We start from the raw sequence: 17,599 nt of genomic DNA on the forward strand, positions 1-17,599 counted from the left end.
GAAACCTAAATGAAAGAGTCCTTCTCGCTGGAATAGAGCCTCTGCACGTTTCATCCCCTTATACCACCAGCTTATAGTAAGGTTGTACATAGTTACATTATATATATAAAAAAGCCAAGATTAGAGAAGTCGCAGCAATCTTAGTCAGTCTCAGGCAAATCGCGATGGAGCACCGTCATCCATAAACCCACCATATAAATATTATCTTTGAAACATCTTATGCAGCAAACTTTTAAATATATTTTGGATTCAGGCTATCCTTAGTTTGAAACTCAGTATTTTATCTTCACCCATACTTTAAATCCTCTATTTTTTATATTTCGTAGAAAGAATTCTTCTGAATGGATATTATTTATTTATCCTATAAATTTAGGCTAGGTTATTTCGTTATTTGAAAGGGATAAATTGAAATGAAAAAGAATTTTTATAATGTGTTTATATTTCGTGATAATATTTGATGTATCTACAATACAATAAAATTAATTGCCAAAATTACAGCAATGCATGCATAATATTATGAATACAATGTAATAATTTATTTATCACATTCAGCGTTTACAAATTTCCCAGCATGAATCACCGCATTGTATATTTTTGTCACACTAACATCCATTATTTGTGAGAAAATAATAACTACGATACGTAAAAATTATATTCTAAGGTAGAAACAATAACTTAACAATTAAACAGTACGCGATTATTATACTTAATGCTAATGTTAGTATCATTCTTGTAACTATTAGTAAGGAAGATACCGAATAAATAAAATGAGTGACCAAGTTACGTTACAAATTTCATAACCATAAGTCCAAATGTACCTATTTACTTGCAAGACAATCACAAAATTGATCTCATCGATTTATGTCCGATTGGTTTTAGCCGCGCGACTTTTATGACTTTTGAATAATAATAATAATATTTATTACGCAACTTCATATATTTTGAGATATTCTCCAAAGGTAAATGAACGCCCGATGCCGATGACCTATTTTTTTTATTGATTTTAAGCGCCATTAATATTTTGTTAATTATATTACATTTCAAATGATTAGTAAATATTCTCGTATTGGTATACAGTCATAATAGTTCGTCTGGAATCACACACCAGAAATAAACATATTTCTTGATAAATGATTGATTGACGTTTAACTAAATTAATATTTACGGCAGATCCTAATTTTTGAGTTCGCTGCATGCAAGTGTCATTTCAACTTACTCTACTGCAATATAATATTTGGAATTGCTTTGTTTTGAAACGATTTAATGGAAAAAATTATTTACGGTAAAAATACTTCAAACATCTTTGGATCATGATTTACGAGGTTTGTATAATCTATATAAAAATAAAGAAGATGCACTAATAATCATTAGCAATTTTTCTTACAGAATAAATTGTGATTGAAAAACGTACAATACGCAGTCTTTAAATATTTTACACGATTAATTAAAATTACTACTAAAAATGTTCAAAATAATAAAAATATTATGATAAAAAATCAGGTGTATGTATATAAATAAAGCAAGTCAATTATTGATGGGAATACAATGCGAGCTTGATCACGTCAATAAAAGAGGCAAATACAAGTTAACTTCATCTAAGTATAAAGAGATCCCGAGTTTCCTAACTCCTACACATTATTTGCTTAATTTTACAAACTGAGTTTGGAGTGGCATAAAGATTTTGTCGAGGTGACCACGATCCCTTCATGACATCCTACGTATAAACAAGTATGTTATAATCGCGGTAGTATTATTTATCGAGAGTTTTCTATTTATCGTAAGCAAATACCAAAAACAGATCAAAACTGTTTATAATCTCGTCATGGTTCGCGAGAATCTATAGAATCAGTTAATTGGTGATGAATCGAAAGATTGTCTGGTTGAACTAGATCGTAGTTCGCGTCTTGGACAAGTTAAGTTTTCGTCGGATGATTTTCTAGTCTTCTTCTTACTAGCCTTACGTCCGTTATCGGCGTTGTTAGAATCCCCATTCTCATCCATTAAACTGTCGGCTTTGTGATCGCCTTCAAATTTATTGGAGCAATCTACAACAAGGGAAGAGTTGTCATCGTATTGCATCATTTGATTTGGGCTTGTTAGTCTTGATTGTGAAGTGTCATTTCTCTCTAAAGTATTATTAGAAGTATGCGAATGGGTAGATTCCATAGCTCGATTCATTTCGTAATCGCTTCCCTTAATACCAGTTTTAATCACAGTTGAAGGTGCAATCAAATCTTCCAAGTCCATTTCTCCAGTGTGAGTGGGAGTATTTTGTTGCTTATCTCTGTTTGATGTTGAAGATTCTTTACTTTCTTTTAGTCTCTTGGAAGCAGTTTGCATAGCCAAGTTCTCAGGTTCAATGTTTGTTTCATCTATAACTCTTTTAGTTCCTCCTAAAGAAATGTTTACGTTAGCATCGTCATTTGTATGTCTAGGCATATATTCGGATGCCTGTTTCATAAATTTATCATATTCCTTTTCATCTCTATTTTTTTTTGTTTCCACCGAGCTGACAAGACTAGCACTAAGAGCGCCTGATGCCATTTGTTCTAATAGCATCTTACTTATATCTATATCTTTTTTATCACCTTTTAGCAATTTCTCTTGAACAGCGGCAAATTCTGGGGGCATTTGAGACTGCATACTATATTGAATCTTCTTTTTATCCATTTTAGACAAATCTGTCGCTGCCGCTTCATGTAAATCCGAATCCCTTGTTCTTTTGTCGGACTTCATACCACTGTCGTAGTTTAATGTTTGTTTTGATATAGACTCCAATAAATATGGATCAGGTGGTAAAAGAATTTGAGGTAGATTACTTGACTGTTGTCTATCAGAAACCTTTTGCCTCGAAGTAGATGTTGGAGTTACAACTGTTGAAGATCTCGGAGTAGAAGTCTTTGTACTGCTGCGTGAACTGCTATGCATTGTTGCAGCACTAGATGCTGCAGATAAATTACCACTTAGAAGCCCTAGGGCATCATAAGGTGAAGACATTCCAGGATGTACCCCAAATGGCGATAGTCCACCCAATCCTAGCTGGGGGTAAAGCATATTAGGATTTGGAAAAACAAAAGGAAATTGTGAACTACTTGATTTAGAGGACGATGTACTTGTAGATTCTGGTTTCCTAGATTTCGATTTGCTTTCCCCTGAGTTGCTACTGGGGTTACCTCCTAGACTATTCATATCTAAAGAGGAAAATCCTGGTAGGCCTAATCCAGCTAAATTGGCAAAAATATTACTGCCCGCCATGTTTCCCAATAAGTTAGGCATCCCACTAAAAGAGTTTAATAATGGGTTATTTTTCGGATCAAAACTACTTAAGCTAGACAGTAACTTAGGGTCAAAACCGGTTAAATTGGATAAAGTAGCTGCTAGCGTCTTGGGGTCAAAAGCACTAAGACTGGACAAACTAGCAAGGAGTGCAGGATTCAGACCAGCTAGGTTTTGATTCATATGTGAGCCAGATAATACATTGGTTGATGGTGAGTCAAGTGTTGGCGGTCTACCCTTCTTACGCTCTGGCATACTTGTTGGTGTCTGCATTGGTGAATGTCTCTGACTTCGAACATCTTGAGGCAGTTTCACATGTTCTTTGATACCTTCTGTCCATTTCGCATCTATATCGTACATGGGATTCTCAGCAATCCATTGAGCAAGATGTTTCAATTGAGGTGCTTTATGGCCTACAAGTCGCTTACCACTAACACGGTGAACTACAGGAACATGCTCGTCTGGTGAAAGTCTCGGAGCAACCCCCCGTCGCCTGTTATCCACTGTAGCTTGTTCAGCTAACCACTTGTTAACTTTAGCTTCATGTGAGAATGGTTTAGTTTGTACGACTGGTGGTGTATTCTTAGGAGTCTTACTTTGCTCTAGTGATTGTTGAAGGAATGAGGATAATTCCTTTGAAGATGTATGAGGTGATGGTACATTAGTTACAGTGACCGAAAATGGCTTTTGCAACGGCTGTGCGCTAGAAGAGGGTGGTGCTGCAGGAGTTACAGTCACTTCTGGTAAAATAGTTGTGTTTTTACTTTTCGGAGGTTCATTTAAGGCACTTGAACTCGGACCTCGTACTTTTGCTGCTGATAAACCGAGAACGATTTCGTCCAGCTTCTTTCGTTTCTTTTCTTTGCCTACTATTTGTTCTTGTGCAGGCTGAAATGGAAAACATACAAATATTTAATTATAACTTAGTTAATATTCATTTCTCAAGACGAAATAATTAATAATAAACTCACCACATTCTTCCTCTTCATAAGCCTATTGAGTGTGTCATCCAATCTGCTTCGAGCAGGTGGAGCTGGGGAAGGCTCGCTTTGAGGTGTACGTCGGCCCATTGAAAAGTCTTGTGCTTCACTAAGATCCAAAGGAGCAGAGAGATCCACTGGGGCAGACGCTGAAGGCGAGGGAGAGGGTGGAACTGAGGGCGCAGGAGAAGGAGCTACGCGTTGGTGAGCAGGAGGAGGCGCCGGTGTCGAACGCCGGGATCCAGAATCGCTTGAAGCATCATCACGCTCGCTTCCCGCTACATTGGCGCTACCGCTTGCCGTACGGTGATCACGCACGCTCGTATGTGCAGCTTGAGGTGAAGATAGAAGCGCATGCAACTTTGCGCGCTCTGTCTCTACGTCGATAGCAATGTGACGTTTCTGGGGTTGCTTCCGATCCTCCGTAGTGTCTATAGCGTTTTCTTCATTCTTAATCATGGATGTCGATACGGCTGGCCATTCACAATTTTGCACAGCGTGCGCGATGTGATGTAGTCGCGTCTCTAGCGCTCGTTCAGTAAACCATTGTTCTGGAGATAGCGACTCCTCAATTCTTCCCAATTTCGCCAGATTTTCTAACTCAGACAGGGCATCGGTATCGTCGTCAGCATCCCGGTCAGGTATGGTGGAAGTACGCTTGCTGCGACGTAAAGACATTCGTGTTTCTGTAGAATTTTCCGAACGGTTACCGGACTTCTCTTCGTCATCTGAATTCTGTTTTTCAACTTTGCTAGCCTTGTATTTGGAATACCATTTTCTCGCAGAGTCAGCAAAAGGCATTTTAGTATCGCAAAATAATTTTGTAAATGTATCTCCTAGCCCATGTCTGAAACAGGTAAAAGTAACATTATTAAGGTATACAAAATAAATAATAGATACCAATAATTAAGTAAGAACCGCATTGGATCATTATGAAATAATTAACTATTAACATTCCCATACATATCGTAATACTTATAGATTAAGGTCACTAATTGAAATTTGAAATACTAACAATGTAAGCAGTGGCGAAACTATACCGTTTGAGGCTTGTGGCAAATAAGCAAGTGGGCCCCCTCCCATCCCAGAAAAGGCCGAAAAACTCTATTTTTTTTATACTAAAGCACTACGAAGGATGGTAACATGAAAGACCAAGGGAATTTTTGAAGTGAAAACTTCATTAGCGGCGTTGAGCCCTTTTTTGGAATGGGTATAAAATGTTAAACTCGCGTCAGGACACGTGACATGATCGAAAATTCGTAAGACAGTCGTTGAAATTGTGGATGAAAGTTGATTTTTCTGTGAGATAAACTTTTTAATGTAAAATAATTGTAACAGTTCTGAAGTGTTAAATTTAATAATACCTTATATAATCCTTAGTTTAACTTACTAGAGATAGACAAATCTATCCTTTTACGCATACTTACATTTCAATAACCTATCGATAGGTAGAATTGGACATAACTTTTTATAGATAAGATCTTGTCATTAAACATTTATATTTATAGAGCAATACAAGACCGCAATGAAAATGTTTATTTTAGAACGAAATGTAACCATTATTTTTGTGTTTTCAAAAAGTTCGAGCCATACTTATAAAAATCGATAATAATAGCCACTTTGCGTCTTGCTTAATAAAATTCTTCTTCTTGAAAAACCCAAAAATTCTGAGCGACACTACAATTGCGCTCGTCAGCTTGAGACATGACATGTTAAGTCTCATTATCAGGTCTATCAGGTTTATTGTCAATCACAGTAACAGTTCAAAGCCTTGACAAAAGCTTCGTAGAGTTCGTTTTGACTGTAGTTGTGTTAGTTTGATACTTTCGTTTTAACAATATGCCACAGCTTTAGAATAGTGTTTAATCCGGACTATTTGCAGGCCTGTCGAAGCGAGTTTCGAGGTTGTACCAGTTTTGACGAGACGGTCATCAGGCGAAAACACTTGATTTTTAATCTAGTTCTAGCCTTTAACTATCTTCTATGGGCGATGTTTTCTCGCTGAAGCCTTTTTAAGATCGTTTTCAATGGTTACGTGTCTTTTATATTCGTCAATAGCATTAAAAACTTTCTTTACAGAACCTTTCAAATGGCCAGCTGTTCTTTTGTACTATCAACAAAATTTAATCGAAACCCACCTTAATGTCATGTACAGTCATAATAAACAAGTACGTCGAAATTAGCTTAAACATACATTTCCTAAAAAAGTGTCACTAATTGTGATACAATATTTTTCGTACAAATATAAACCTGTTTTTATGATTTCAAAAGAATTATCAGCAAAGTGGTTCATGAATCAATTATGTAGATGGTACTTTTGATGGAAATGCAAATGAACAATTATTTGTCTAGTTGAAGCGTCACAACTTTTATTTTTGTCCATTTTTAACCGAACACAAGTACACAAAACAAACACAAATTTCCAATTAGATGTGCAATTGCCACCAAAAGTTAGAAGCCGTTAGAAAAAGCAAGGAAGAAGTTTATTTTCTCATTTCAAAAATGGAACGAACCATGGATGTATTTCTAAAATTGTTTCTAATTGCGAGGCGAGTAATATGCCAATAAATCTCATCAAAAGGAGTGGGAGGGTTTAAAAAATCGAAAACAGCCGCAGGATGTTTATGGAGGCCGCCTTATGCGCTGGGTTCATTAAATTCACTCAAGTCAAAACTAATAGATTTTAGTCTCAGAGCAATTATCAAGCCTAATTACAATAAATTTAACTATGCTGAACAGGTTTGACGCGACACGACAGGCTTACGCGAACCGCAATGCACTAAAAAAAGACATAAATCTCACCTTGTTTGTCTTGAAATGCAAAGGAATAACTTGAAGCCATTTTATTTCATTTTGATCACCAGTCTGGTGACTATTGCATGTGTGATTTAAATAAAAAAATATAAAATAAAACTAGTAGTAGTTTTCGCAACTAAAGGGTTTATCTCAATAAAATGTTTCATATGAGCATAATCATCATAAACAGTATAAATTTTAATTAATAAAAAATTTAACCATCGGGTGCGTAAAAGTTGGCATAGCGACATCCTATTCTCCACGGCCGCACGCCAAGAAAGGGAAGATATATAATTGATTATTTGTTTAAAAGTATCTCAATATATTAAATCGCGATACAAAAGTAACTGTTGATCGTAGATGGGTGAAAATTTGAAGTTGTATTTTTTAATGCTGACTCATAATCAAACAAATTAAAAAAAAAGTCAAAAAAAAATTAAAAATAAAATCGTGTGGACCACCCTTAACATTTAGGGGGATGAAAAATAGATGTTGTCCGATTCTCAGACCTACCCAATATGCACTCAAAATTTCATGAGAATCGGTCAAGCTGTTTCGGAGGAGTTGAAAGTTTAACACCATGACACGAGAATTTTATATATTAGATTATGGTCATCATGCCCCTCGGGAGCCGGGGGCCCGTGCTATTGTTACGCCACCGATTATAAGTAACTTTTTGAAATGTTGCTGACAAAAGATTGCGATTGATTGTGTTGACTCACTTGCACACTCCCAGCACCAGGTATTTATCATGGCTGGCCGGCTGCCACCAGGGCGGCGTGTCATGAGCTCGTTCGCACAGCGCCAGTCGCGCCTCCAGGGCCGGATGAGGCGCCACCTCCTCCCGCAGTACACGCAGCAGGTCGATCCTACAACATCACGTATTTTATCTACACCCATGCTTTAAATCCTCTATTAAAGATTCTGAAACAGTTAGCTTATTGCCAACATTAAAACACCCGATGTTCTAATAACTATTACATCACCCAAAGAGTGTTGTAATGTTGTACTGAATTTCATAACAACACTCCTATGTTTTTTTTTATCCCTTCATGCGCAAAGAGTTTCAACAGACAGCCACATTCTTATTGCTCGATGCGTGGTATCTGTATGAATTTCAAAAACAGAACATTATCGTTTACGCGCGCTCCACATTACCAGAACGTCGCGCGCCGTAAAAAAAAAGTAGGTTATTCGAATCCCCGCCATTTTTCTTCGATATTTTTATTGTTTTGTTTACAAAAAATGAGCGATTCATTTTAAACGCTGCAAAGGAACATTATATTCGAGTGAATTTTAATTATTGCACTATACAAAATGTAAATTACTACTAAAATAAATAATTGTTTCATTAATGCTTATTTTATTTGTATATAATCAATAACGAATGATATTAGGTTACTACTAGGACTGGTGTTTTAATGTTAAGTAAGCTTACTGTTCCAGAATCTTTTAGAGGATTCATATTCTGGGTGTAGATAAAGTCTTGTATGCAACTGTTGATAATTAGGTATTAAAACACTCATGTGATACTATTATCACACTCGGCTTCGCCTCGTGAGATAAATCCACATTCGTGTTTTAATACCCCTTATTACACAACAGTTGCATAAATAACTATTATTTAGTTATGAACTACCAACAGAATTACATGTGATACATTAACATTAAACAAGTCTTAGGTGCTAGGGATACACATAATTATATTTATAGGCAGTTACAGCATGTACACAAATAAAAGTCGTACAAAAAGTTAAAATTTATATAATAAGTAAAGGCTCAATAAAGTTATTTAAATGTTAAATTTATACAATGAAAGGTATATAAACAAAAATATTCACAATTTTAATATCTACGATTCGGCGGTAGATTGATATCTACCGCTGCAGAATCCAGTGTCTTAATTAATTAATCTTTAAATTTTGTTATATTATCGCTGAACAGATCAATGGACTTGTCTCTACTAATAAATTCATTATATAGTCTACTTAATCGGGGTATTAGGGAAAGATGACCGAGATCGGTCCTATGGGTTGGGTGCGTAAAAAGTGAAATAGGATGCCGTGGTGTACGGGGGGAACCTTGATGCATATTTGACTCAGAAGATCAGTGTTATTTGTGATGCCGTTGAGGAGCTTAAATAAAAATACCATATCATGTATACTTCGTCTATCTATCAGCGAGTTCAATTTGAAAGATTTTAGCCCCTAGTTATTCATCGTATTATAAGTTATTCATCGATATTATAATCCAATAGAGTCCCAATACATACATATTCCTGGTGTAATCGTTAAGTGTGCACAGGCGATTATTCCGTAACTATTACAGATATCAAAAAACTTTAGTGATCTTGAAAGTACGTTGCCTAATCAGTAAAATTATATATAATAAATTTTTAAAATATCAAACGAGAAGTATCCAAGTACCAGTAGGAGGCTCCTTTGCACAGGATGCCGGCTAGATTATGGGTACCACAACGGCGCCTATTTCTGCCGTGAAGCAGTAATGTGTAAGCATTACTGTGTTTCGGTCTGAAGGGCGCCGTAGCTAGTGAAATTACAGGGCAAATGAGACTTAACATCTTATGTCGCAAGGTGACGAGCACAATTGGAGTGTCGCTCAGAATTTTTGAGTTTTTCAAGAATCCTGAGCGACACTGCTTTGTAATGGGCAGGGCGTATCAATTACTATCAGCTGAACGTCCTGCTCGTCTCATCCCTTATCATCATAAAAAAAATCCATATGATTATATATATCCATTAGATTTTAAACACTCCCATACATTTATATGATATTAGTAGAAAGGTCATTCGTTGTATCACACAACAAGGGCTTCACCTCGAATACAAAATTTTGTACTAACTGAGAAATAAATATTATTTAATTAAAAGATGGTTTATATCTTGTTAGGTTAATAAACGGTTTCCATCAATATCGGTTAAAACTAATTAACTACTAAGCTAAAATAACCTTTTAAAATAAGGACACTAAAACCTTGCTACTTAATCTTATGATGTGGTGGTGACGTGGTTAATATAAAAATTTCGGATATTTCTCGTTTGATTTTTAAAAAGTTATTGATCTCATTTTACTGATTAAGTAACGTTCTTTCGATATCAGTTTTTTAAAAAACAAGAGAACGAGAACTTCTTTTTTTCTTCTTTCTTTGATATATGTTACGGAATAGTCGCCTGTTCACACTTTAAGATTACATCCTGTATATATTCTTAGTGAAAAGAAATAAGTTAAGTATGACGAAGTAAGCGTTGTTCTATCTGACATCGTGTATTGGTAAACCTAATGTTAAATAGCAATGAAACTAAATATATAAAATTTACCGTGCTAAATATCGAAAATGTGAATGCGAGTGTTTTATTCAATGGAGAAGTGATAAAACTGGTGGAATTTGCTATATTTCTTGACATTACTCTGGGATTCCAAATTACAATGGGGCCCCCATATTGGAGGATTGGCTAGTAGACTTAGTTCTGCAGCATACGCCGTTTAGACAATTATCTGACGTAGATACGGCCCGACTAGTTTATCATAGTTATATTCATAGATACTATACTATTATCATATTATTATTCCATATAATATATCCTATGGAATATTTCTATGGGACAACGCTGCCGATATTAATACCATCTTTGTGCTGCAGAATAGGGCTATCACGCTATAACCTTGGTCCTAAAAAATCATTGAGGGCAAAATTTAGAGGAAATGTTAACTGTGGAATGTCAATAATATATTCATGATAATGTAATGTATTTACATAGGCACATAATTGAATTTGCTAGAAACTTTTTTTTTATGAAATAAGGGACGTTCAGCTGATGGTAATTGATACGCACTGCCCAATAGTTCTGAGCGCCACAACAATTGCGCTCGTCACCTTGAGACATAAGATGTTAAGTCTCATTTGCCCAGTAATTTCACTAGCTACGGCGCCCTTCAGATTGAAACACAGCACTGTTTACATATAACTGCTTGACGTCAGAAATAGGCACCGGCTACCTGTGCAAAGGAGCCTCCCACTGGTAAACTTGTCATAACCATGACACGTTAACACCAGGAACGTACATAAACTTATTACACCTACCACCCCTACCTAAGTGGAGCTAGTAAACCCTTTTATGAGGCGATGTATGCTTCGTAAAGGGCGCAAATGTAAATATTGGGAGGCGAAAAGGTCGACGATATTCTATCTCCGAGATCGCACTCAATACACGACGTAAAATATACATACCTACTCGACTTGTTCCAATTATTTTTAGGTTTTCTCTGTTGCTGTTACAATAAATATAACCCCAAATTATATTAAAAAGAGTGCATTTAATACCATTTTACAAATGATTTAAGTTTTTTTTAGTGTTAATTCCGCCAATATTTGTTTTTAAAACAATTCGACACGTGTTTCGCCTCTACCCGAGGCATCCTCAGGACGTGTTGTCTCGCCAAAATCTGGCACGAGACTGGAAGCACGGAATTAACACTAAACAAAACTTAAATCATTTGTATAATTATGGATTTCCGCAAAGTAACGCCTAATTCAATATTTTTTTTAATACCATTGTTTACAATAATCATGTAATTTGGTGACCTTTACCTTTCCAAAGTTGCAATGGCTCTCTCCTCCCCAATTGGTTCAGCCTTTAAATCAGCTCTTGTAGGCAATTCCGCTTCGCCAACGGAGAGACCGCATTGGCGTTTACACATCGCCATAAACGCCTTCAAGTAGTCTGTTAAGGCATCATCACTCTTGGAATCCAATCGAGCCAATGAACGGAATCGATTCCACCGTAAACTTTTCGTTGAGGGATCAAATTCCACGCCATACGATGCAACCGTACGTCGGAATGCCTCTTCATCAGCTCGTGTCCATCTCCACTGAGATACTTCATCGCGCACTAGTTGGTCCATTCGTTCTCTCCTTTCCATCTAAAATTACGTTTGATATAATGAAATATTTTGAAATTATTATTTTTTAAATATATATAAAGAGTTAAATATTCATATTATCAGTAATTAATAAATAATATAAGAGTTGGTTTGGAGGTTATAGCATTTCAAACCCCCAAGAGGTTTAAACAATAAACCCAATAATAATAGGGCATATACATGAAATTTAAATTTGCCTCAAATTCTTTTTCGCATCTTTATTATCGTCATATTATAATTTAAAGGTATTTTTTTTATTTAAATATAATTTCAATACATAAAATATTGTATATATCGGCGCAAAAACACGCGGAGTAGCACGTGCGCCGGGTCCTATAAATACAGCCGCACGGTCGACACTCGAGTCAGTCGTGCTCGGGCTGTCGACGGGGCGGACGACGTCCCACATAGGTCCGTACTGTGGGACGTCGTAACGCTGTAGACGCTGTAGACTGCCTACTCGTGTAGTTTTCTTTGGAAGAACCAATGATTGATCTTCAGCAAGATAGCAATTGTGATGTCAACAGTAATGACGTCACACCTTTTAAAAACAATACAGAGGTTCTTTCCTCGTCATATAAATAGAAAAGTAAGGGAGAAATTTACAAAGCACGTAGCTGATGCTGATGGTGATTGATACGCCTTGCCCATTACAATGCAGTGCCGCTCAGGATTCTTGAAAACCCCAAAAATTCTGGGTGGCACTACAATTGCGCTCGCTATCTTGAGACATAAGATGTTAAGTCTCGTTTGCCCAGTAATTTCACCAGCTATGGCGCCCTTCTGACCGAAACACAATAATGTTTACACACACGGCATAAATAGGGGCCGTTGTACCCATAATCTAGCAGGCATCCTGTGCAAAGGAGCCTCCCACTGCTAGTATAGTGATTAATAGTGAATTTATATTTACAATAAGATATGAATCTAGAACGACGACTGGAGCAGGTTTTTTAACAAAACCAATCAGGCAATCTACCGAAAATAGATGTATTAATGATAACAGCATACTTTGCATCAAATCTCGATTTTACGAGCGCAGAGATCAATGGAGTGAAAGCTGCAAGTTAATTATTATGTTACATTTAAGTTATAGATAGATTTTTAATAAGTTATAGATAGATTTTTAATCTGAAATGTTTATAATATTGATACCAAAACATAACCTAAATTTCTCATTGAAATTGCTCCTAAACCACCTATTGAACGTCATCTAAACGTTTATTATATTATTAAAGTTCATGCGATGGGCCGACCAAATTAAGTCTCTTGTGGGCGGTCCATTGAACGAGTGCACCAGACTGTCGGCCAGCAGGGAAAAGTGGCGAATTCTCGTGGGGTGAATCACACCTGCCCCAAAAGATTTCACTTCGTGACGACCACGACCGCTCTGTCAAGAGTGTAACGACGAAAAAGAAGAAGAATTATTAAAGTTCTTCTGTCTCAAGTGTGAAAAATTAGTTTTATTTTTGTAAATCTTAAAATATATAAATTACATGACACGTTGTTTGTCCGCGATGGACTAAACTAATGAACGGAATTTAATGGGGATTGCTTCATGGAGTGCAGTTTGGTCCAACTTAAGAGATAGGATAGTTCTTATTTCAATTTGGGACCGATAATTATTTATATATATATATAGATATTTGTTTTGTATGGGGACATATTTCTATGAGAGAATTTAGTGACGCGCGGTTTGACAGTTCCGCTGTGAAACAATTTCATTATATTATATAACAACAAGAGCATTTTTTACGAAATAATTCTTGATGTTTTGAAATATTATTGGCAAATTCCTATAAAACAGTATTTTTTTATAATCTACAGAAAAACGTCTGTAGAGTCAGCTAGTATTACATAAATATGTAATTATTTGATAAATATTAAAAATAGTTTTGATTTACATGAACAATTTTATTCAAGTACACAAGGTGTCTTTATGTGGATGTGACATAATATTATTTTAGCATCTATACGGAAATTTGTCAGATTCTGCCAATTGCCATTTACATAAGGCTGTCAAAAAGATACCCATATAAAGAATGGCTCTTTCATGCAATTTGTAAAAGTTATATTTGCAATTTGTTTACTAAATTTAAAATAATTTTTCTTGCTCTTCCTCCTAGTGGAAGTGTTTAGAGGCTATTTTGCCGTGAAAACCACAACCTAGTTAACGTAAATAGAATTCGGAATAGTACCCAGACGGGGATCCAGTCGGCACCTCCCGGAAGAAAAGGCAAAGGAACCAACCTTGAACGTTGAATTTTATGTATATTCCATACATGTGGGTTGGGTTACTAAGTGTTGATGTCATTTAAAGAGTTACAGTAGAGCTGCCATTTTTTATCATTCCGTTAATATGAATCACGTGACCAGTTTTGTGTTTTTAACTCAATTTCGACATGATTGTGGTTTGGAGCGTTTTTCTGGACTTACGTGTAACTTGATTAAAGGCAACTCACCTTAGCTCTCTGTTGCATTTTGAGTTCCTCTCGTTTATAGTTTCTTTGATAGGCTGTGATGAGCCTCCGCAGCCGCGTGTTCAGGTCTTGCATGGAAGGCCAGGGGTGGGTGGGGTCGTCATCAGGTCGCGGCGAGGTGGCAGCGCCGCTCGACACGTCATCGGTACAATCTTCATCTCCCACTACGCTTCCGCGGACTTTTCGTTCCTCGCTTCTATATTACATAAAATATATTCATCAAAAGTTCATTAATAATTTTAAAGAACAAAGTATAAACAATTTGTTATGTTTTTAAAGTGATAGCCCTCACTTTTAGAATTAATACACAAATAAAATTTGAAAACAAAATTTTATGAACGATGCGATACTCGAACCCACGACCTCTGGCGTTCTATGCCAGTGCTCCCATACGCATTTTATAACGATACGTCACTCGAACGGTTAGCTGAGTTGGGAGAGCACTGGCACGGAACGCCAAAGGTCGTGGGTTCGAGCCCCGCATCGTACATAAAAATTTGTTTTCAAATTTTATTTCAGAACATAGTAAGTCAAGACTGCTTTTTAAACTAATACTATAAAGCTTCTTTGTTTGAACACGTTAATCTTTGGAACAACCAGTTTGAATTATCTGGAAAGTTTCATTTGAAATCTTTTTTCTAGAATATATTTATTAAGATTTGATGATTTCTCTCTGGTAAACTACTGTTATATATGGAAAATTCATTCTGTTTTATACTGCAGATAACAAATATATTTAAATATTGTATATTATTCTTGTAATTACTTGATATCGGTACACTCAGCATCATCTGGCGGGCCCAGCTTTTCAACGTAACAGAGCTGCGGGTCGGATCGCATTGCTAGATAATTCTCGTAGCCATGTTTGTATGTGCCCACGAGCAATGAGATATCACACTCTGTGTCCCACCAAAGACGTGGAGGTGCACTGTCAACTCCCCGTGGAACTCTCATTCCCAAAGTGCTGTAAATAAATACAAAATATTGAACAATCATTTTATTGATTCGTCATCATTATCATCAGCCGGAAGACGTCCACTGCTGGACAAAGGCCTCCCCGAAAGATTTCCACGACGAACGGTCCTGCGCTGCCCTCATCCAACGTATTCCGGCGATCTTGACCAAATCGTCGGTCCATCTTGTGGGGGGCCTACCAACACCACGTCTTCCGGTACGTGGTCGCCATTCGAGAATTTTACTGCCCCAACGGACATCCGTCCGTCCTGTCGAACTATATGCCCTGCCCACTGCCACTTCAGTTTCGCAATCATTTGGACTATGTCGGTAACTTTGGTTCTCCTCATTTCTCCGAGCATAGCCCTCTCCAATGCCCTCTGAGTGACCATGAGCTTTCTCATAAGGCCCATAGATTATTGATTATTATTACATATTTTATTGGTTGAAAATTTAAATAGCAGATTTTCGAAAGTAAAAATAATATTCTACACATTACGGTGAGAACAGGCATCCATGCGTGATGTTATGACGTCGCTCGGGCAAATGTATTTACCGTTACTTCATAGTCACTTTAATTTAAATAAGACTATTTCAAGGCATACAGGCTACACGCTCATACACTTAATGATATTATCTATTATTATGACCCAACCTACCTAGCGTGAGTTCCATTGTCAATCTGCGCCGCGTAGTCGCCGATTACTTCATGTTTGATGTAGTACATCATACGCACCCTCAACAGTACTCTAAAAATAACAAAAAATACTTTATATATATATATATAAAATTCGCATGTCGCGGTGTTTGTAGTTAAACTCCTTCGAAACGGCTTGACCGATTCTCATGAAATTTTGAGTGCATATTGGGTAGGTCTGAAAATCGGACAACATCTACTATATATATATATATATATATCAACATCATTTTTCATCCCCCTAAATGTTAAGAGTGGTCCACGCCATTTTTTTTTTTTTTAATTTGTTTCGTTATGAGTCAGCATTAAAATACATACAACTTCAAATTTTCATCCATCTACTATCAAGTTACTTTTGTATAGCGATTTTAATATCGGCAATACAACGTTTGCTGGGTCAGCTGGTATATATATTTATATGATTATAATGAAAATGGTCTTTGCTTAAGGCTCAATCACGCCTAAACCACTGATCGTATCGACATGAAACTACCACCATTCGATGCGAATTTATCCTAGATGGTTTATGGCTAGATGCTTTCGAATTCCAACGTTCCTTCATTAATTCAGTTCCTTTTAAAATTCGCCCACGGTAACGGGCAGGAACGGCTAGTTTTTATATAAATGAGCTTCGGGGCCACCGCCCACATACAACCGCATCTGGTAATACTATGTGTTAATTAGTGTCACAAAAGAGTGACTGGTCAAATATGAGAAAAAAATAAAATACATATCCATTTATTACTTACTTGTTAGCATGTCTAAACAAATGTTTCTTGTAACTACTCTCCAGATAAGCTTCACAGTCATATTTCTCTTCTGAACTCCAGTGGTTCCCGTCCTCCCATTTCTGTAGATCATGCTGTTTGGGTATATCTTTTACTCTGTTCTTCTTCTTTGCATTTCGGCCTCTTGGTACGGGATTATGCAGTCCACTATGATTTCTTGATATTGTTACTTCACCATTTTCACATGGTTCTATCAAATCCCAGATAAAGTTTCGAATTTTCTCATCACCTTTATAGTGTCTAAGACAAAATAGTACCTAGAGAATACAAATATTATATTAGAATGGTATACATTTTCGAATAATAAATTGTCGATAAAATTTTATTAATCAGAGTTAAAACAAGATTAAACTCAGCGAAAGTCAATACTTTCTCGGTATTAGCATGGCAAGTCATCATTATAATAATGGTTGTACCCAAAATTATCATCAGTGATAATCTTTACAAATATCAAAACTATATGTACTATAATAAAATAAGACTAGTGGTTTTGGTAAGAAGTCAATTTGAATATAATGCTAGAATATGGGCTCCACGTGAATCCAAGTCCAAGCTGATAATAAATTACGAAACGAAATACGAAAAAACAAATACATAATAAATTCTGCAAAGTATTTTCAGGATATCCACATCTACACCCTACGGACCTAACTACTACTACGCTATTTGTTTTTGGCATGGTTCGGT

At 36.4% G+C, this 17,599-nt stretch overlaps 1 protein-coding gene and 1 non-coding gene across 2 annotated transcripts in view; both read right to left on the minus strand.

Annotated features, from left to right (window-relative positions):
- Window positions 1-421: 421 nt before the first annotated feature.
- LOC126972738 (chromodomain-helicase-DNA-binding protein 7-like) overlaps window positions 422-17,599 on the minus strand; it is a 35,208-nt gene continuing 18,030 nt past the window's right edge. Inside the window, exons 9-16 of the mRNA XM_050819657.1 lie at window positions 16,874-17,169; window positions 16,087-16,176; window positions 15,240-15,437; window positions 14,456-14,669; window positions 11,662-11,993; window positions 7,775-7,921; window positions 4,248-5,103; window positions 422-4,164 (exon numbers count right to left, since the gene is read on the minus strand). Coding sequence (XP_050675614.1) covers window positions 1,846-4,164; window positions 4,248-5,103; window positions 7,775-7,921; window positions 11,662-11,993; window positions 14,456-14,669; window positions 15,240-15,437; window positions 16,087-16,176; window positions 16,874-17,169 — 4,452 coding nt within the window. The 3' untranslated portion in view covers window positions 422-1,845. The remainder of the gene's footprint in view (window positions 4,165-4,247; window positions 5,104-7,774; window positions 7,922-11,661; window positions 11,994-14,455; window positions 14,670-15,239; window positions 15,438-16,086; window positions 16,177-16,873; window positions 17,170-17,599) is intronic.
- LOC126972934 (small nucleolar RNA U6-53/MBII-28) lies at window positions 17,237-17,316 on the minus strand. Its single transcript, XR_007731226.1, has one exon. It is a non-coding gene; the product is annotated as a small nucleolar RNA U6-53/MBII-28 (small nucleolar RNA).

This window comes from Leptidea sinapis, chromosome 27 (assembly GCF_905404315.1).
Source record: "Leptidea sinapis chromosome 27, ilLepSina1.1, whole genome shotgun sequence".
NCBI classification, from domain to species: domain Eukaryota; kingdom Metazoa; phylum Arthropoda; class Insecta; order Lepidoptera; family Pieridae; genus Leptidea; species Leptidea sinapis.